General features: G+C 41.8%; 1 protein-coding gene across 2 annotated transcripts in view; it reads right to left on the bottom strand.

The window, feature by feature from the left end:
- LIMA1 (LIM domain and actin binding 1) overlaps nt 1-22,028 on the bottom strand; it is a 93,764-nt gene that overhangs the window by 3,333 nt on the left and 68,403 nt on the right. Inside the window, exons 5-10 of one of the 2 annotated variants that reach the window (XM_084877378.1) lie at nt 21,069-21,153; nt 19,313-19,461; nt 15,806-15,913; nt 12,112-12,169; nt 8,581-8,690; nt 1,175-1,308 (exon numbers count right to left, since the gene is read on the bottom strand). In XM_084877378.1, coding sequence (XP_084733504.1) covers nt 1,175-1,308; nt 8,581-8,690; nt 12,112-12,169; nt 15,806-15,913; nt 19,313-19,461; nt 21,069-21,153 — 644 coding nt within the window. Of the gene's footprint in view, nt 1-1,174; nt 1,309-8,580; nt 8,694-12,111; nt 12,170-15,805; nt 15,914-19,312; nt 19,462-21,068; nt 21,154-22,028 lie in introns of both variants that reach the window. The other variant, XM_084877377.1, reaches the window with a different exon arrangement.

Here is a 22,028-nt window from a genome sequence, read left to right as displayed (position 1 = left end):
GACCAATGAGTAGAAGTTAGAAAGGCACACGCTGGCTTAGTGGAAGGAATGCTGTCAAGCTAGAGCCATTTCACACTGGAACTGGCTGTCATGCAGATGCCAGGGCATCTTTCCAGGGCATTTTAGAAGGGAGGCTTGCTCTGGAAGGAAAGTTGGAGGAGGTGGCATCCTGGTTTCATAATTACAATGAGTTAATATGGAATATTCCCCCAGCTGGCCACATTTACATCCACACTTTGAGTTATTTGGAAGAAATGATAACTCACAATGACTATTTTTCTCAGAGAGAAAACAAAGCAACATACAGAAAAATACATGCTCTTCCGGGTCCATGATTATTGCTATTGTTACCATCTATACTAGGGGTGTCGAACTCAATCAGAGAAGGGGCCAAAATCTAAAATCCAGCCTAAATCGCGGGCCGAATGGTTTACTGAACAGTCATAAACTGACAATGTCATAAACTGACAGCGGAGTGCAGTGATGACAGCGCGGTGCGGGCCACATTGCAAGGCCTGGCGGGCTGGATTTGGCCCGCGGGCCTTGTGTTTGACACATGAGATCTATACAGTACTCAGGACAGTTTGAAGTAAGAGATTAGATAATTACCCTCCTGAAGTTTCTTAACTTTATGATTCTATGACACAAAGGGAAAACATTCTATTGAATTAGGTCATAGGGGGTCTTACCTGCCACTCTATTATTTAAGCTTAAGTCCTAACATGTAAATTAATATATCAATGCACCAAGAAGTTCCAAATACCTCAACCATTTGATATGAAATACTTATCACTAAATAGTACTTTTTACTTTTTTCAGGGGCCTTCAATAGCATCCTATCAGCACAATAGCTGTTGGTATCAGCATTCTTTTTTTAAAAAAATATATTTTGTTGATTTTTCACAGAGAGGAAGGGAGAGAGAGAGAGAGCTAGAAACGTCGATGAGAGAGAAACACCGACCAGCTGCCTCTTGCACACCCCCTTACTGGGGATGTGCCTACACCCAGATACATGCCCTTGACCGGAATCGAACCTGGGACCTTCCAGTCCGCAGACAGACGCTCTACCACTGAGCCAAACCTGTTTCGGCGGTATCAGCATTCTAAACGCCAAAGACTCCCTTCTGGGGGGGTCCAATTCTACAGAGAGATGACTTGCTTTAGTCTCACTTACCTAAGTTTGTTGTTGCAATAGGAGCAACGGAAGCAGCTGACATGAAACACCTGCTGGTTGGCCAAGAGACGCTCCATCGGGTAGACTGTCTTCTGACATTCCACACAGGTCTCTCTTGCAGGTATCTGAAACTTCTAGAAAAAGGAAAGGACAACTTTCACTTAGCATAGGCAGTGATGAGTTAGGACTCTGCTGAGATGGGCCCTGAAATTTACTTTGCTATCTAAGGGCTCCCTCACCCGGCCTATTCATTCTCACAGGAACATTAAGTCCACTGTGATGGTATCAGCTGGCTCTTTGACGCCAAGAGGCTGTCCTGAATTCCCTCCCCAGACTGTTTGGCTGCCCTAAGTGTAGCAGCCACCGAGGATGGGTGGGTCTAGGGCTGGATTGAGGAGAAAGGCTTAGACAGGCCACAACACACAAAATGGCACATACAAAATGTTTCTGCAGACAGGAAATTAGGAGAAAATATCACACACAAGAAGGAAGTGTGATTGTTTCATTCAAGTGCTAAGGAAAAATAGGACAGACTTTTTATAAGAACAAATTCTGAAGGGGAAAATTTTCAAGGAGAGGAATTGGGAATTGGGAAAAGATGTTTTGATAAAGCATCTTTTAGTTCCCTCTGCTTATAATCTTGACTTGTTCAATTCACATAAGTGGAACAATTTAAAAGAGCCACAAACTATTTTATTAGGACTCCAGAAGAAAGCATAGCCCAATAAAGCTATAAGTTCTAACACCTTAAAAAATACCCCACACAAAACAATGGAGAATAAAACTAAAAAAATGGGAAGTCATAACCGACTTCATGAGAATCATGGACTATTTATAAAGAGTGGAATAGGGCTGGAACCGGTTTTGCTCAGTGGATAGAGCGTCGGCCTTTGGACTGAAAGGTCCCAGGTTCGATTCCGGTCAAGAACATGTGCCTTGGTTGCGGGCACATCCCCAGTCGGGGGTGTGCAGGAGGCAGCTGGTCAGTGTTTCTCATTGATGTTTCTGGCTCTCTGTCCCTCTCCCTTCCTCTCTATAAAAAATTTTTAAAAAAGGTAAAAAAAGAGTGGAATAGGGTGTGATGAGCACAGATGTTCTAGCCGGTAAACTCAATTCTAAAGAGCATAAAATACTTGGTATTCAAGCACTGATGAAAGCCAGAATTCCAAAACTGTAAGTTTTTACATAATAAAAAATGGTTACATGGCTACCAAGGGTGGAGGTTCCAAGTCCTTAGGTGTGTGTAACCCTTCACTTGCCCAAACAGAAACACCTCAACCAGGAAATGCAGAAGCAGCTTAGGTTAAGGTGGCCAGGAGGCTCTCACAGGCATGTGGGTGGCCCCGTTGTTGCCAAGACCAGGGTGGTGTTAATAATGCAAATGAGTTCCAAGGTCCAGGACCCGAATGGTTAAGGTAAGCTTAAAACAATCCAGGTATGGACAAGAGAGAATTTTGATTTAAAAAAAAAACCCTGAAAATAGACCCATAAAAATTTCACACTGCTGGTTCCCAAGTCACATGATTCACTAGGAGGTAAAGCAAAAAGTAGGAATGGTTTTTCAAGCAGATTTGGACACAGGAAATGAGAATAGAAAATGGGCATGAAATGGAAGTAAAGGGGAAGAGCTGTAAAAGGAGTTTGATAAAATTAGCGGGAAACTCCCAAATAGTATTTAAGAATGAAGAAGCAAAACTGAGTGGAAATGGCTCCTTAATAACAACCCCCCTCCATTCCTAGGGGTACAGTCCTAAAAAGAAAAACTTAAAGAATCAAAGACCACAGGCTACAACCTAGTCTACCAAAGCATAAGGGAGGTATTCAAATGTGATCAAATGTTACAATACTGAATGCCATTGAAGTAATTAAGGCATTGTTTGGAGCTCAGAATTATTTTTTTCTTATGAACACTTCTAACAAGATAGGGCCTAAGTGGAGGTGTTCTTGAATAGTTTAATTAGGTTTCTCTAAAAGGACTAGGCCCTTATCTAGCAAGCAGGAGATACATTAAAACGCAGAATGATTTGGTATAATAGTACAGTTGAAGCCACTGAAGAGAGCTGGTACAACTCACAATTCACATAATGTGAAAGTAACAGGATAAATGTATTTATCAGATCGAAAATATTTTTTAGCTGCTGGGTGGATTCTGTTTTTTTGTTTTGTTTTGTTTTTTTTTTAACATTTGGCCTAGAAAAATAAGTTTTCATTACAGTCAGTAAAGACGGAGCAGGAGACAAATCCCCCATGGTACAGGAGGAAATGGGTATTATTCCGCTAAAGTGGAACGGAAGGCTAAAGAACACCCCTCCGCTGTAGGTGCAGAGAGAGGGCACGCTGTGGGAGAGGGGTGCAGCCCAGTGACTAGAAGGGAGAACCTGAGAGAAAGCTGAAAGTTGAGCTCACATTAGGAGGAAAGTGGAAGGCAGGAGCAGAAATTAGGTACCGGGAGCAGGAAGCAGAAGCTGGAAAAGACAAACAGGAACCTTCAATGAATACACAGCATTTGGTGCGCCCTGGAGCGCTTCACTGCGGCTGAGCTGTAACTCGGTAACAGACTCAGATCCACCAATAAGGCCACGTTTGCTTTCTTTTTCAACGAACTCAGCGAATCGTGGCAAAATCAGCCTCACCCATATCTACCTGCGGCTGGCACATGCCCCAGCTCAGGAGAGAGGCTTTTATGAGCCTTCACCCACACAGGAAGTGTTTCATTAACAATTCTTTAATGTCTTACTACCTTCTACTCTTGACCCACAATGGCTCTCCCTTGAACGGAGCAGAGCCTTCACCCACCCGAGTGAAAAATCATTCTTCCTCTTTAATATCAGAATCATACAGGCATACCGTGTTTTATGGCGCACTTTATTGCGCTTCACAGATGTTGTGTGTTTTTTACAAAATAAAGGCAAAATCTTCCATTGGCAAAAAATTACAACTCACTTTGTTGTGGTGGTCTGGAACCAAACCTACAATCTCTCCGAGGTATGTCTATAGATTGCTGCTCAAATATCTGACTAACCACAAGCTTCTAACTAACCACCCCTACCAGATCCCCATTATTCCGACTCATTTTTTACATAAACCCTTTTTGATATTATTTAAGGTTTATTTGGCAGCTGCCCAAGGGCCCTTCTAGTTTCATAAAGACAAGAGGATGGCAACATGGTATAACGCCAAGCCAGAGTAGCTGTGGCTGTGCCTCCCCTTTATTTCCTCTGTCCCGGGCTCTCAGCCACTTTCCTGTAATTGCCTCCATGTCTATTCAGACAACAGGAAGTGTAGTCAATGCCCAAAAATCTCTACCATTATGGTAGGTCTGGCATACATCCTGCCCGTGCCTTCATGGCATGCTCAGACTTGGCACAGCCACATTTAAAACACTGCCAACATTAGAATGTTAGACATTTAACAATCTTTACAATATATTTTTTTCAGCGAGTAAGATGTCTTTCCATCTCCCCTCCCTCACCCTTTTTCATATGTAGAAACCAACTCGCCAGGATATCAGGTGCCTTATCAAAGTTCTCACAGTCAGTAAATTAAAACTCAGAATTATTGACTCACAAACCCACAAAGCTTTTTATTTTTTTGATTTTTCATGGACTGTTAAATTTCCATAACTAAAGGAAACTCTTTGGGAGAAGAGAGCAGATGCTAACCCAAATGGAAATAATCTTACTACAGCAGTTTGAACAAAACACAGTCTTTTGTAGATAATAACTTCAGGATATTTGGGAATGAATGAGGTAATATATGCATAATTGATGTTCATAAATGCTGTCATGTCTTTCCCACCTGAGGGATCTTACAGGGCCTCTGCTAATCAGCATCTACTTAAAGCGATTTTTCCAACGAATTTGCATGACTTCATCTACATTCTTTCCGTCTCCTATCTTAAGTATATTTCTTAGTCTAATGAAGGCTCCAGTGGGGGGTGTTTATGGGTGTCTTAGTGGGGGGAGGCAACAGCTAACTATTAGCTTTTAAAGACATAGTGAAATCAGGAGGACATTCAGTATGGAAGTCGGACGTCTATTCCCCGAACACCACAAAGTGCCTGTCATTCCCTCCTTCCAATTTGAGCAAAACAGCTAGGTAATAATTAAACTTCTTTGCCACATAGTAAATGTGGCCAGTTCTATACAGCCGTAACCATTCCCCTCACTTTCTGTGAAACATTTTGAAGGCATTTTGGGGACATTCACATCGTAAACAGATTGCTCTACATGCAGAGGAAAGGCTAGTGCTTTGAGGAAGCAGTGATGATGCAGATAATGAGAAAGAGTCTGGGTGCCTGGATGCCTTTCTAGTGTAATCCTGATCACTCTACAGAAGAGCCTAAGACCTCCGACCCTGTCTGTAGAGGAAGGGCCAGCTGGCAGGCGCGGGGAGGGGGATGCCATACTGCACACCCTCTCCTGCAGTCTGCCATGTTTTCTCTCCACACTCACCAGCAGGAGCAGCCAAGGAGGCCGGGCACAGGGCTGTCCTGGACACAGTGGGGCAGCAGGTGCTCCCAGGCCAGCTAAAACTCCCTGTGCTTCCTCCCTTACCCTCCCCTCTGGGAACATTCAGGGGGTAACTCTTCCAATGGGACAACATAAAGCTTAAGAGACCTCTGGGTCTCTTGAGTCAAAAGGTTCTGATCCTCCTCACAGGGTCCACTGAGCTCTGCACCCGGAAAAACACGTTTTTTGAGAAGGGATCTGCAACTTCAACTTTATTAGCACCAAGTCTCATCAACTAAGTTGTTTAGCCAGTGTTCAGATGATACAAAATCCTTACTTTTTAAGACCAGTATTGTGTGTTTTTTAAATTAAGCTAAACTTGGAAATGAGTTGAGCCTCGACTTAGATGTCCTATTTTCAATCAACGGCCAGACACGAAGAAACAGTATTTTCCAGGTTTCGTGAGGCCCCAAAACCTATTCTGAGTGAACGAGTCTATTCTTAGCTGTATGTGATTTCCCAAAATGGAGAAGCACCTTCTGTTTCATGGTCTATAACCATGAGACAAGTTATGCCAAAGTGTTGAAATACTTGTCTGCAGAATGTAAAGGGTACCTTTGAGGAAAACAAACTGCTCGGAAACAAAAGTGGAGCTGAGGGTGGGTCTCACCCTGGGCTCTGTACACCATAACCATTTGGGCTTTGATCCATGGGCAAACATGGCGGCAGGCCAGTCTTTCGACAATGTTCAGAACCTGCAGTCTATGGCTGGTAAAGGCAGGCCTGTCTGCATGCTACTGCTGAGCGACCAGGGCCAAAGCAGCAGGCATGGGTCCGGGGAAGGTGCGCAGGGAGCTGTACCTCCAGCTCCTCTTCATGGTATGCCAGGATTCACTATAACCCAAGGACTCACATCTGGCAGGGCTGCTCCTGAAGAGGAAACTAACCCTGTGGCATTTGCTACTTTGTTGGACTCCAAACACTGGAAAAAGAAAAGTGCTGACGCCTGTGAGGATCTTTGAGGCCAGCACATGTGCAGATTCGATCACTATACTAACTCAGTTCTTTCTCCCTCTACTTTCTCTTGCTACTTTCTTTACCTTCTGCTCCTTTTCAATACATCTTACTGTCCTCATGAATCTCTGCTTCCTTTCTTTTTCCTGATTCCTTTTAAAGGTTCATGTTTATCTTCTTTACCCATCCTCCTTCGTTTTAACCCACCTTTAAATACTGGACTCCCCCTTTTCCTCACGTGTGTCCTCTTCTCTTCATCCTTTTTGTGCAATAACTTTCATTAAAGGACCAATCGTGCCCACAGTTGAGAGATACAAGCACAGCAGATGTGCACAGGAGGATGGGGCAGCCTCAACTACCTGAAAACTAATTCTGCCTGCTGAGTTTCTCTCAAAACTTAAGTTTCTCTCAAAACTTAAGAGAGCACCAGAGGAGAAAGACACTAAAGTAATGTAGGTATGTTTGGTTATTAATCCCAATGAGTCAATTAGCACAACATTGCCAAAGCATTCAACGAAAACAAGTCAGTTTTAATAATAATCAGTCTACAACAAGTATTGGATATTTTTAAACCTTTGTTTATTTTTATGAGAGTACTAGAGGCTCAGTGAGAGAAATTCGTGCACGGGGAGGGGGGTCCCTGCACCCTCTCCAATCCGGGACCCCTCAGGGGATGTCCGACTGCCTCTCACAGTCTGGGACCACTGGCTCCTAACCACTTGTCTGCCTCCCTGATCGCCCCTAACCCCTCTACCTGCCTGCCTGATTGCCCCTAACCACTTTGCCTGTCTAAATTGCCCCTAATCACCCCTAACTACTTCTGCCTGCCTGCCTGATCACCCTTAACTGCTCTCCTATTGGCCTGATAGCTCCTAACTGCTCCCCTGCTGGCCCAAACACCCTAACAGCCTCTGCTTCGCACACACCCAGGACCCAGGATTCTCTCCCTCTGGCCAGCAGCAAGCACCCAGGACCTGGGCTGGCTTCACCTGGGCTGGTCACAGCTGCAGGGAACCATGGGCGGATGGGTTCACCTGGGCCACAGCCATAGGCGCCCAGGACTGTGGGTGTGCAGACTGTCCCACTTCAGGGCTGCAGCCACAGCCACTGGTGCCTGGGACCGCGGGGTGGGTGGCTTGTCCCTCTCCTGGGCCACAGCCTGTCCGCATTCCTCTCTCCCCAGTGTCTAGTGTCTGAGCCGTGAAGGCGTGAGGGCATGATGACCATTTGCATATTAGCTCTTTATTATATAAGATATATTTGTTTGTAGAAAGAGATTTTTTTTTTTAAATTGATGAGTAAAAAGAGATCATAGGTTGAATAGCCAAGTAAAATTTTCTTGAAGTACAAAAATTTTGTACATTCTTTTACATATAAGAGTATATCAAAACATAAGTGTTACTTGAATGTCCATTTTTTTTTTTTTTTTTTTTTTTTACAGCAAATGGGCTAGCCAACCCCCTCTGGAATGTACACATTCTTTCTTTAAATATGCTGACCACTAATCATGTGATGGTCAAGTTCCCCAAACCAGGGAGCCACTCTTTTGAAGTTGACATTGCACATTCCTGTCCAATGGGCTTTTAGTTTAATGGATTTCTCAGATTTTCCATTTGTGGGCTTTTACCCATTCACAGATTAATGAACTTGGACTTTTAAAAAATCAGTTTATTTCCTTTAACTTCAGGTTTTCTTAAAACTTTCATGAGTTTTCCAGATTTCAAACTGAGTGCTCTAGTGAGCCTCCCCTCTCCTGACCCAAACATCTGAGCAGAAGTAACAAGACTTCCAGGAAAAGTGACTGGCTTTAAGTGTATCCTTATTTGGTATTTTTATCCCCTGGAAAGTAAAAACAGGTTATAATGAACATAATGATAGAGGTGCAATGAACTCTACTAGTAAACCAATGCCCAAAGGCTCACAGAGAAATTGCCATCATACCTTCACTGCTTTGGGAGGAGAACTCTCAGAAAGGCTGGAGGCTCTGGCATCTGGACTTAGTGGCTTGGGATGGACAGGCTGCTGGACCTCACTCTTAACCTGGGAGTTACCTGCTTGAGTTACAAAAGGAAGACATTTTTTAAACCTCATGGGAAGTCAGAGAAAAGGTTCTTTCCCAAAGCAAAGAAAGGATCTTCACTATAACAGGTCCTTTCAACACTAGGAAAAACACTGCTTTTCTTCTATGGAATATTCTAATGCTAAAAGCTATGTCTTAGGGTCTCTCACAAATCAGGTTCTCAGCCAGGAGGTTTTCTCACCCTTTGTCATAAACAGCCAGGATCCAAACCACCCTATATAAGGAACTTTCTGCCCTGTAGCTTTGGTCATTTAAAAAAAGACATATATATATTTAATATACACTGAGTGGCCAGATTATTATGATCTCTGAATGCATAATAATCTAGCCACTCAGTATATATATAGTAGAGGCCTGGCGCATGAATTCGTGCATGGGTGGGGTCCGGCCAGCCTGGTCAAGGGGACAATTTGCATATTAGCCTTTTATTATATAGGATATACACTGAGTGGCCAGATTATTATGCTTTCAGAGATCATAATAATCTGGCCATTCAGTGTATATATTTTTCTATATATATTTATACATAAATAAATATTTATATTTTAGATAGAGAGCAAGGGAGAGGGAGAGAGAGAAACATCAATGTGAGAGCGAGACTTTGATCAGCTGCCCCTGGGGGCACACCCTCTACCGGAGATCAAGCCCACCATGCTGGCATATGCCCTGACCCAGAATTGAACTGGTGATCTTTCAGTGCAGGGGATGATGCTCAAACAACTTAGTGGCTTGAGATGGACAGGGTGCTAAACCTCAGGGCACTTCTGTCATTTTTAAAGGCTATCTATAGACTTTGATGACTTTTTGATAGTTACCATTCCCTCTAATTCCTTCTGGGGTGCTTGAGAGCAGAAATTTCAAAACGTGTATGAGAGAGAGAGAGATTTGACACTATGTTTTTGGTTAGTCCTATAGCAGATATTCATGGCTAAAGATTATGGAAAAAGGCTCCACGAAATTTTATTCATATTCACTGACGTGTCACCTGCATAACTTAACTTCCTGCCAATACATTCATAATGTGGAAAACAAAAAAGAGGCACAGAAAAGCCATTTACACAGCTACTAAGAAAACATAGAATAATTTCTTATAATATAGAGTTAAGTCAACAAAGTACTAAAAGATTAAGGATCATTTTTTCAAAAAAAAATGTTTTGCAAACCTAGTCAAAACTAAGAAAAAAGATTTTTTTATTTTTTATTTATTTATTTATTTATTTATTTTTTAAAATATATTTTATTGATTTTGTACAGAGAGGAAGAGAGAGAGATACAGAGTTAGAAACATCGATGAGAGAGAGTCATCGATCAGCTGCCTCTTGCACACCGCCTACTGGGTATATGCCCGCAACCAAGGTACATGCCCTTGACCGGAATCGAACCCGGGACCTTTCAGTCCCCAAGCCGACGCTCTATCCATTGAGCCAAACCGGTTTCGGCAGAAAAAAGATTTTTTTAATATTTTAAATTAATTTTTAGAGAGAGAGGAAGGGAGAGGGAAAGAGAGGAGCATTTATGTGAGAGCTAAATATGGATCAGCTGCTTCCTATATGCCCTTGACCAGGGATCAAGCCAACAACCTGGGCATGTGCCCTGACCGAGTCAAAATGCAGCCTTTACGGTGTAGGGGCCAACACCCAACCAACTGAGTCACACTCGCCAGAAAAATTTCTATACAAGCAAAATGATTGCAAAAGAAATATTCTTGGATTCAAGCAGCAAAAGTTTCTCTCTAAAATTATAAGATAGGGTTTACTAGAGATTTGTTTAGCTCTACTTTAGTTGCTCAGTTTTTAAGTGTCTAATAAACTAATTAACCAGGGAGAAGGTAGAAATCCAAATATGTGTATACTAGAGGCCTGCTGCACGAAAAGATTCATGCAATAGGCGTTCCTTCCCTGGGCTTCCAGCACCAGTTTTCCTCCAGCACTGGGGACCCAGGCCTTCCCTCCAGCCGGAGTCTGCTATTTTCGTCTTCGCTGCTTCACTGCAGACTCTAGCTGGAGTCTGTAGTCTTCATCTTTGCTGCAGCTGGAGTGCCCTCCTGTAGATCCCTTCACCCCACCCTCACCATCCGCCCTCCCTCACATAGCAGGTGTCCTGCCCTGCCCCCGCCCAGCCACTCTGCGCCCAGCCACTCTGCACTTGGAGCAGCTGGGTGGCTGCCATCTTTGTCCTTCTAATTTGCATATTCCATCCTGATTGGCTGGTGGGTATAGTGGAGTGATGGTTAATTTGCATGTTTCTCTTTTATTAGTGTAGATATAATACTGCAGATCAGAGTCAAAGTGGATATAGTAAAGAGAAAACCAAATTTTTTTATCTTTGGGCAAAGTGAAATTCAAAATCACTCCAAAATAGGATAAAAAAGTGATGAAATTTAACAAAACAGAAAAATCTCTAGACTCTTTCTAGAGCACATGTGTCAAACACAAGGCCTGCGGGCCAAATCCAGCCCGCCAGGCCTTGCAATGTGGTCCGCACCGCGCTGTCATCACTGCACTCCGCTGTCAGTTTATGACATTGTCAGTTTATGACTGTTCAGTAAACCATTCGGCCCGCGATTTAGGCTGGATTTTAGATTTTGGCCCCTTCTCTGATTGAGTTTGACACCCCTATTCTAGACTGAGTAGACTATGGTACATATTTAGATAAGTAGAGAAAGATATTCAATGTGTTACTCAAATATTAATTCTTTATCCCTGTAAATGAATGAAATCTTTGGCTAAACTTTTATTAAAATGAAACTTCAGCCCAGCTATTGTGGCTCAGTGGTTTAACATCAACCTATGAACCAGGAGGTCTCAGCACATGCCCAGTTTGCAGGATCTATCGATCTCCAGAGTGGGGCATGCAGGAGGCAGCTAGTCAGTGATTCTCTCTCATCATTGATGTTTCTGTCTCTCTTTCCCTCTCTCTTCCTCTCTGAAATAAAAAAAAAAAATGTTATATATATTGTAAATGAAACTTCAAAATTAGTTTTTACAGCTTTAAACCTGAAAAGATTTTTGCCTGGCTGGTGTGGCTCAGTGGTTGAGTGTCAACCCATGAAATGAGACTGGTCACTGGTTCTGTTCCTGGTTAGGGCACATGCCTGGGTTGCTGGCTGATGCCCAATATGGGGCTTGCAGGAGTCAGCAATCCATGTTTCTTTATCATTGATGTTTCTTTCTCTCTACCCTCTCCCATATTTTTAAAAAAGGTGTTCAGTTTGCCCCAAGTTAGAAATATATAGTTGAATTTAACTTCTCCCTTAGTCATAAAATGTGTGAAGGGTATTCAAGCATCACTCCTTAAAACCAAGGGAAAGATCTGATCGGCTGAATTTAATGTTACTCTCTCAGCGCTGACAGCAATGGGGATACCCTCCAGATCTAAGAATGAATGCTTACGGTAGTCAACTTCAGCAGGGGTGGAACGGACTGCCAGGCTATTCTCAGTTGCAGAAACCTACACACACAAAAAAAAGAGGGGTGGGATTAACAATCACATTAAAAATAAATGAACAAGCTGCTGTTAGTGCCATAGAAACCTGCTGACTCCAGTCAGTCACCGGCTGCCTGGGGGAAATAACGGGCCCCTGAACAGCTGAGCATTTAAACAAGAGGCAGCAAATGTCTTTTATGAGGATATTAACATGCCTCTCAATTACAGGGTAAGGCTGGAAGCAGACTGCACTCCACTGCCAAAATTCTGCATCATCTGTCTTTTTGAAAGAACTTCTAAACCATATATTTCAATTCTCAAAAAACAAAAAGGGCCGGGTTGGAGTGGCGGGGAGGGGGTTAGGAGGGGAGGACAGTGGGAGCGGTGGCAAACAAACCCTCTATCATGGAGAGCAGAGCTCCTCGCCATAAACCACAGCTCACTCCAAAGCAAAATAGTCCTTACACATAGAAACTATTATTATTCTTTAATTTTCCCAATTCCTTATTTCCCAACCAAATACATGCTGCTGAAACCAGCTTGCCAGCACAGAAGACTTTCTGATAGCTGTACAACAAATGTATCTAAAACCAACCTCTGGTATTTATTACCTTCAAGGTTAGTTTCCCTTTTTAATCCCAGTCTCAAAATATTATAGCAGGGTTTAACAAGATGACAGATCTCATGTGTAGGTGCATGTTTCCCCCCAGAAACCACCAAAGTTAAATGAAGAACTTCCTCCTAGCTTTCTCTGTCCTTCCTCCTGGCCCCCAGCCTTCCTGGTGTCTTCCTCCACACTCAAAACAATGAGGGTCAGTGGAGACCGAGTATGGGCTCTACCTGTAATAATTCTTTTACTCGGATGTCAGGGACTTTATGTGCGATGCTGAGTGTTTATACCAGGCTGCCTAACGTACTGAATACATTTATGATGATAAAATATTGGACATTAAATTGTTGCCTGACTGCACCTGAATTTCAGCATGGTTGGTTCTTCCCCACTACGCTCTTTTCATTACAGGGATTCTGACATGGTATAAAGTGAACCAGTGTAATAACAGCCAATGTTTACTGAGTGTTTATGAGGCTCACTGAAATGATCACCTTGCATGCATTATTTCACTTAATGATATGAAATAAAATTTCTGAAAGTCATGCATGGCCATAAAAAGCTCTTCAATTCTTGCTAATTAGTGGGTGTATCTATCCCAGGATGTTCTTCTTTTCTCCTCTAATTTGCTCACCTTGAACCTAAAAGGTACAGCTAATGCCAATCATGACATCATTGTACCAACCAGATGACTTCTCTGCAGGAACAGCCAGGAGAGAGCACGTGAGATTTTGCTCAAACATTTCATTAAAGGAAAGTACAAATTCATTCATAGGACAAGAAAGGGAAGAACAATACCCTTACAAAATATTCTATTTGAGGCAAGTTTGCCCTCGCACTAATGTCCTTTTGTAACCAATCAAAGTTCAAATAGTTCTTAGGTACTGGTTAACCAAAACTAGGCAAACAACCAAAAGGATAGCTGAGACGCTGAAAAATGTTCTGAATTTTAAGGCAGCCAAGCGTTTATGAACCCACAGTGCGTGCTTGAAGACGATGCCCTATCTTAACACCTTTCTTTCCCACCCACTCCCCAATTCGTGATTCAGTTGCACTGAAGCTCTTTTAGATTATAATTAAAATGTTCTGATCCTCCAGTTCAGCTCAGTTCCAGTTTCAAACCATGAATCCAATCAAGAAGAAAACATGAAATTAGATATAGGCACAATCCATGTATTGTTTTCCAGAGGATCATTTCTCAAACTATGCTGCTAGGGTACACTGGGGATTTCATGCTGGGAATATTTTTCCTTTAAATGTCTTTTTTTATAAGCCATAAGAAAAAATTCCAAACATATTTACTTTGTTATTCTTAAGACATAATCTTGCACTTAAAAAAATGAGAAACCCAGGCAGCCTTAGGAGAGAACTCACTTGCTCCAGGACATGTGACTCATGCCTGAGCCCACTGTTGCAAGGATGTATGTAATGTATTTGGTAATTTTATGATTGTGAAAGACATTACTGCCAAGTATTTTGTCTTATTATTTCAACATATATTTGTGATTTTTTGTAAAGTAAAGTGATTTAATTTTTCTAAACTTATTTTTCCTGTTCTATTTTATGATTCAACTTGTGTGGCCATTAATCTGAGATCATTTTTCTGTGTGACTACTTTGGTCCAACCAAGTGTGTAGTGTATTTCATGAGTTCCTGTCAGTGTTCTGTCAATACAGCAAACTTTAGAGGGCCCAGCCAATATGGCTTAGTGGTTGAGTATCGACCTATGTACCATTTCCAGTCAGGGCACATGCACAGGTTGTGGGCTCTATCTTCAGTGAGGGGCCTGCAGGAGGCAGCTGATCAATGATTCTCTCTCATCATTGATGTTTCTATCTTTCTCCCTCTCCCTCCCTGAAATCAATAAAATATATTTAAAAAATAAAGTCTGTTAGAGTAAAATAAGTTTGAGACTATTTTAAATTATATCTTCACCTTTTGGAAGAATGGCTTCGAGGTATCAATATGTGTAACAGAAACAATGGTTTTCTCCTAAGATTAATTACTGTAATAGATTTGAAAGCTCTTTCTCCTTAACTAACTTAACATTTCACTATAATATTGACCAAAAGGTAAAAGAGATTGGGTAATGGACTGGAAAAGAAAATGATAAATTCACCTGATAGTCATATTGTTAGTTATTCCAACTAAGCCATTCATCTAACAATAAATGCATAACATACAGATCTAATTTGCTTAAAATCTTACACTGGCTTTCCACCACTATAGGGCTACATCCCAAACTCTTCAGGGTAGCATACAAAGCTCTTCAAGACCCACTCTGGCCCTCTCCCTCCACCTGTCTCTCATCATGGCCTGTATGTACCTTCCCTGCTCAGCCAAGTCATCTTAGTTTAGATCTCCAATTTCCAACCTCTGTTATGTCTGGACTACCTTCTCTTTCTTTACTCAAACTTCTCCTTATTCACTTTGCCTATTTCCACACATTTTTTCAGGACTTGACTCAGACATGACCTTCCTGAGGAAGTTAGGGCAAGTGTCCTTAGTCTCAGCTTCCACAGCCCTGAAGAGCCCTCTTATAGCAGAGGTCACACCGCTTTATGATGGCCAACCTGTTACTCATCTCCCTTCTACTGTTAGCTTCCTTGCAGATAAAGACCACATAGAATGGTATGTTCATATTTAGTTTTTAAGCTTAGCATTTCCCATGCTTAGCATAGTGCCCACCTTTCAAAATACTGAGCGGAAGAATGAAATTTTATTGCATAAAATGAGTTGATAATACACAAATACTTTGAAGATAATATTTCTAATCAAAGCAGATTTTTAAAAATCACTTTAGCTCTATGCCCTCTAAGCATTTGCTGAGCAAAAGAATTTTCCGATGAAGGTTCATTATTTGGTCAGCTATAAGTTGCAGAGCTTCCCAACCAAAATTATGTGACCTGCAAAAACAACAATCTGTCTTGGCAGCTGTTACCAAATTCCCAGACACTCTACAGCCCAGAGTTAGAGTGGTTTCTAATTTTAAGCATCTAATTTAGAACACATGCTTCTTTGGCAACTGGACATTAGACTTTTAAACCCACCTTTTCTCCATCTTGATGGGAGATACAGACCTCAGGACCTGGGGGCACATTCTCCTTTTGTTCCAACTTATGAATTTTGATTTCACTGCCATTGGCTCTCAATTCATTCTAGAAAATAAAAACAGTCTGTGATTTTTTTTTTTTTTTTAATTCTCAAAGTGATAAAATGAAATAAATTCTCACTATTCTCTTCATGGCACACGTATTAAGTAAACTTGGAATGTGAAAAATAAATTTTATTTTAAGAGGCCTCAGATCAAACCAACCCCCTAATTCTCACAAGCAAAACCCACTGACTTGTGAAACGACAAAAGCAGCTTTGTGGACACATACCTCAGAGTTAAGTATTTGTACACTAGTCTAAAACCGGATGCTCATTAGAAAATATGCACATCAACACAGACACACACAGACCGCCCCCAGCATACAATGTTCTTGTGATTCACTCTTCTAGCAGCAGAGCTTGTGGGAATGCAAAGCTTGTGAGTTTTATCAGAAAAGACCATTCTGGAGCAGGGAAGGGAGATGCCAAGTGCCAATAATTAAGGAAATATACTGACCATACACATATATATGCCCGGCCTGGAAAGAGAGACAGGGATGATGTATACATATGAAAACAAATTATATTTAATGATAACTATAAAACAACCTTTTTTTAGTGAGACTTTCAAAAAACATGGTGGGGTTTTTTTTTTGCATAAAATTCATACATTAGTACAAAGACACACCTTATTCTACTTCTCATGACAGAGCCTGAACATACCAAGCAGGCATAAATACTATCATAGGAATAAGCAGAATCAACTTTTTTTTTCCTTGCAAAGAACATGTAGGAGAAACTATTAAAATTAACTTTATATATTAGACCCAAAATTAATATAGAGATAGGTAACTATGAACATTTCCTATCATTAGTCTGCTAGAAACATAGTACCTTTTTGTTCTCTGTGATTCTGTAGGCATGGGGAGAAAACATAATTATGGCCACAGGGCCAATGGAAGGGAGTGTGAGTGTGACTGACTTAATCAGGTGTGGAATTCCAAATTAAGGCACACATTTTGGAGGTGCATCAATAGGGAGGAGCTGGCCGCCAGCACTGCAGAAGACAATAGTACAACAGTCCAACCACTCATTCCTGACCCCATCTCAGAGCCCAGCCTCCAGAATCACGGCCAAAGAGTGTGTGCCTGTTACAACCATCCTCTGTAGGGGGCCTGAGAAATTCTTTGGGGATGAGATAAAATGTGCTTTTTACAAGAATTCCTAAAGCATTTCAACGCTTAAAAGTTTCAGAGACGGAGACTGCAATGCAGAAGCTCTATTAGGAGTTTTTTAAAAAAGGTCACTGAACAGGTTTTTCCACTTAGGGAGTCACTTGGTCGGAATGTTTATAGCAGCAGAGCACTGAGAAGCAGCAAAATCCTGCAACAGGAGAGAACAGAGCTGCACAGATCACCGATTTGCTGTATCTCCTGACCTGCCTTCTAAGTGAAGTCTAAGTTTGTTCACTTTTCACACTCACTGTTGATTTACATACATCTCTTCTTAAAATTACAGTGAAAAATCAAGATGAAATCATTCATCGCCCTGAGACAGCCCACCAATACATACTACTGGAGAATGCATACTTAGTAATGTGGGAAAAAGAAGGCTCAACTCCTGAAATACACGTTACAATTTCTAATAGGCAGTTTCAGTCTGGCTGGGAACGAATAAAATTCAATACTAATCTTCCAACTTTGTTTAAAAAATAGGACATCAAGAAATTAATGGTCCTTGCTGGTTTGGCTCAGTGGATAGAGTGTAGGCTTTCGGACTGATGGGTCCTGGGGTTTGATTCCAGGTTTCAGACTCGATCCCCAGTAGGGGGAGTGCAGGAAGCAGCTGATCAATGATTCTCTCTCATCATTGATGTTTCTATTTCTCCTTCTCTGAAATAAAATATAATAATAAAAAAAGAGATTAATGTATTGTAATTTGAAATCTTAGAAGGAACAAATATTTGAAAGATAAATATGTGTACATGTGTATATATACGTGTGTAATATGAATAAATAGCATTTAAAAGGCAACTTTAATTAAGCAGTTCCATAGTGTCATCCTGCCAGTTAAGCCTAGGTAAGTATAAAATAGAAAAACCCTCCAATTTATTTAGAAGACCAATTTCTTTGTTCTTACTGAGTACATTATCTTGTCATTTCTCTCCCCCTTTCTCATCCACTATTCTAATTTTTTTTTTTTAGAAAAAAAAAGAATGAAGAATAAAGATTAAGTAGGCTATATATTATACAATTTCATTTATAAGAAACTAGAGGCCCAGTGCACAAAATTCACGCACAGAGGGGTGAGGTGTCCCTCAGCCCAGACTGCAACCCTCTCCAATTTGGGACCCCTTGAGGGATGTCTGACCACCAGTCTGGACATCCCTCTCACAATTCAGGACTGCTAACTCCCAACTGCTCACCTGCTTCTGCCTGCCAGCCTGATCACCCCCTAACCACTCCCCTGCCAGTCTGATTGATGTCTAACTCCTCCCTAGCTGGCCCAATTGCCCCTAACTATCCTCCCCCGCTGGCCGGGTCACCTCTAATTACCCTCCCCTGCTGGCCTGGCCCCCCCTCCCCAACTGCCCTCCCCTGCAGGCCTGGTCCCCCCAACTGTCTTTCTCTGCAGGCCTGGTTCCCCCCAACTGCCCTCCCCTGCTGGCCTGGTCACCTCTAGCTGCCCTCTCCTGCTGGCCTAGTCAACCCTAATTGCCCTTCCCTGCAGGCCTGGTGACTCCTAACTGCCCACAACTGCCACCTTGTGTCTTGGAATGATGGTCAATTTGCATATTACTCTTTTATTAGATAGGATGTTGGAATAGGCAAGTCCATAAAGACAGAAAGTAAATTAGTGGCTGCTGGGGGAATTGGAAGTGATTGCATAGGCATGGGGTTTCTTTTTGGGATGATGGAAATGTTTTGGAATTAGACAGTGGGGATGGTTGCACAACCTTGTGAATATACTAAAAATTACTGAGTTATTATACTTTAAAATGGTGATTTTTATGTCATATGAATTATATATCAATACAAATTTGCAAAAACTCCCACCCATATTAATGTCAAATATATCTGATATTTCTCTCCACTATTTGCCCTTTCTTTAATCAAAAACATAAACAAAAATAGATGTTTCTGTAATAACTAATAAAATACCACTTCTTTAACAACAAGATTAAGCAGAAGAGACAGAAAAACTCTATGACATTACTGAATGGTAACATTATACAAAAAATGACTGGGATAGGAATGAGGCCTAGGAAAGCAAAATACGATAGAACATGGTAGGGATGGAAATAAAGCTAGGGAAGGATCTCTATGAAAAGGGAATGGGGACTGGGAGGACGAGGGAAGGAGCCAGGGCTTTCAAGTCAGGGTCTGGTGACATTTCTAGTTCCTGTGCTCAGTGACCATTTGTTGGATTAAGGAATGAATGAATGAATGATGCCGAACACATACGGTGTAGTTGGTGGAACTGCTTTGTTTGGACACAGCTGCCTGGTACTTGGCCATTCGATCCTTTATGGAGGTTTCTGACAGGCGCGGGATCTCCAGGTTTCGCCTAGTCTCACTTTTCTCCGAATTGAATGCAGAAGTTGACACTTGACCTGGAAGTATGCAAAAAGATGCTTTATTAGAAGATAAAATATGACATTAGTGGTTTCAAGATTCTCAATTTGGGGATATTGTAATGTAATGGAATAAATTTCTTCTATTTTCCCTTATATGCCCTTCAAAACATAATTCCAACCTTAAGGTTTTTTGTTACCACTGGTAGTACAGATAACCCATCTTTAAATACATTTTTTAAAAATTATTATTGACTTTAGGGGGAAAAAAAGAGAAAGAGAGAAACACTAACTTGCTATTCTACTTTTATTTATACATTAGTTGGTTGATTCTTATATGTGCCCTGAGTGGGGATCAAACCCCACAACCTTGGTGTATGGGGACAATGCTCTAATCAACTGAGCTATCTGGCCAGGGATCAGGATAACCGATTTTGATACTGCCCATCCATGAGAGCCCCTCAAGTCTCAAATGACCATGGAGCCAAAATTCTCTGTAGCAGTTTCCTTGGAATCCTGCAGAGGTACCAGATATTTACCATAGGTTACCACTAACAAGGATGGATTAAAAATACAGAGAAGCTGTTTGTGGAGAGCAATGACATTTGGGAATGGCTTGTATCGATGCCGTTGTAATTTAACCTAGTTATCAATTAGCAGGAACGAAGCAAAGGGAAGGCCAAATATTGTAGCAATTTGTACAGTTTTCTAGGAAGCTGCAGTTTAAATGCATGCCCAGTCAAGTCTGGGTGATAAAGGAAAGGTTCTTGCCTGTCAGTCACACTTGGGAACAGATCATTGGCCAGACTAGTGTAGCCACTGCAAGCCTGGGAAGACTTGAGGTACCTAAGCTCCTAAACAAAGGAGGTCCCTGTCTTGCTTTACACTCCTTTTTTATTTTTTAAATATATTTTTATTGATTTCAGAGAGAAGGGAGAGGGCGAGAGAGATAGAAACATTAATGAGGGAAGTGTCATTGATCAGCTGCCTCTGGCATGCCCAACACTGGGGAACAAGCCCACAGCTTGGGCATATGCCCCAACCAGGAATTTGTGACCTCCTGCTTCAATCACTGTCCAGCCCTTGCCGGCCAGGCTTGGTTCACACTCTTACCTCTTGCTTGTTCGTGTTTAACTCCTGCCTTGCGGGACTCTCACACTCGTGCATTCGCCCACATGGCCGGTGGCCATGTGGACCCCACACCGTGGACTGATGCAGTGCAACTAGCCTATGCTAATCCCCACCCGATTCCACCATGGAAAGGAAACTTGGGACACTGGCTTTGCTTTTAGTTCTACTGAACCCCCAGCTGCACGTCTTCCACGACTGGATTAAGGGAAATGAAACTTTGAAAACCCAAGGATATAATTACATGCAAATAAAAGTCACTCATCCTCCCATGCAAGGCTCAGAAAATTCTTTTTCTCGATAAGTATGCAGCCCCCAATGGGGAAAGGGATACCTCACTCCCACTAGCACTGGAGAAAGACAATCCATGCATCTCTCCAATAACAGTATCTAACTGATAGGCTTCCATTTAATTTGTACCACTCTTCCTTCAAAAGCATTGGTGCTGAGGCCAAAATAAATTGTTTACTAATGAGTACTTCCCGGAGAACGTCATGCACATGGAGCTCTCTGCTTACCTGGCCCTATTTCCAAATCATCCAGAGAATAGCTGTTTTCAGAGATCCTCCTTCCACCTGCACTTCGGCTTTGGGTCCGAGGAATCTGTTTGGAAAACAAAACCAAGCAATACATTTTGATAGAAGATGGGAAATCTTGATGCAGTGTTCAAAAAGGAGGACTGCAAATCTCCTTTATAAATAAAAATCCAGAAGAAATTCAATTTTATATTTGTTTTTATATTCCACAGAATATATTTTCCATATTATCAGTATCAAGCACTACATGGTCACAAGTGCCCAGGGAAAAATAAGTGCACTCTATCAAGGTTATGCTCTCTACTAACGATCAGTACCTAACCAGCTTAACCAGAAAGCCTTGTAATTTAAACATCATTGAGGGGAACCTTCATGTCCCAGATGACAATGACATGTCTCCAAAGTGCCAAGTCCTGACAGCAGTATCTGCTATTTCCCTTCTATGTCCTACCTTATCTCTGCTGCTGCTGCAGTGGATGGACTACTGATTACCTTTCTAACTGGTTTTTCTACCTTCCAATCAAGTCTCTATGATGCTGCCATTATCCCAAGTAATACAAAGCAATTTTCCCCAAATATAATTTATGTTACTCTCCTGTTTAAATTAAAACACACACACACACACACACACACACACACATATATATATATATATATATATATATATATATACTTTTATTGATATCAGAGAAGGGAAGGAGGGAGGAAAGAAGGGAAGGAGGGAAGGAGAAGGAGAAGGGAGAAGGGAGAAGGGAGGAGAGGGAGAGGGAAAGGGAGAGGGAGAGGGAGAGGGAGAGGGAGAGGGAGAGGGAGAGGGAGAGGGAGAGGGAGAGGGAGAGGGAGAGGGAGAGGGAGAGGGAGAGGGAGAGGGAGAGGGAGAGGGAGAGGGAGAGGGAGGGAGAAAACATCAGTGATGAGAGAGAAAACATTCATGCAAAGCAA

Source organism: Pipistrellus hanaki, assembly GCF_964339955.1.
Source record: "Pipistrellus hanaki genome assembly, chromosome: 3".
Classification (NCBI taxonomy): domain Eukaryota; kingdom Metazoa; phylum Chordata; class Mammalia; order Chiroptera; family Vespertilionidae; genus Pipistrellus; species Pipistrellus hanaki.
Note: the sequence above shows the minus strand (reverse complement) of the source record. Positions and strands in the feature narration are given on the sequence as shown.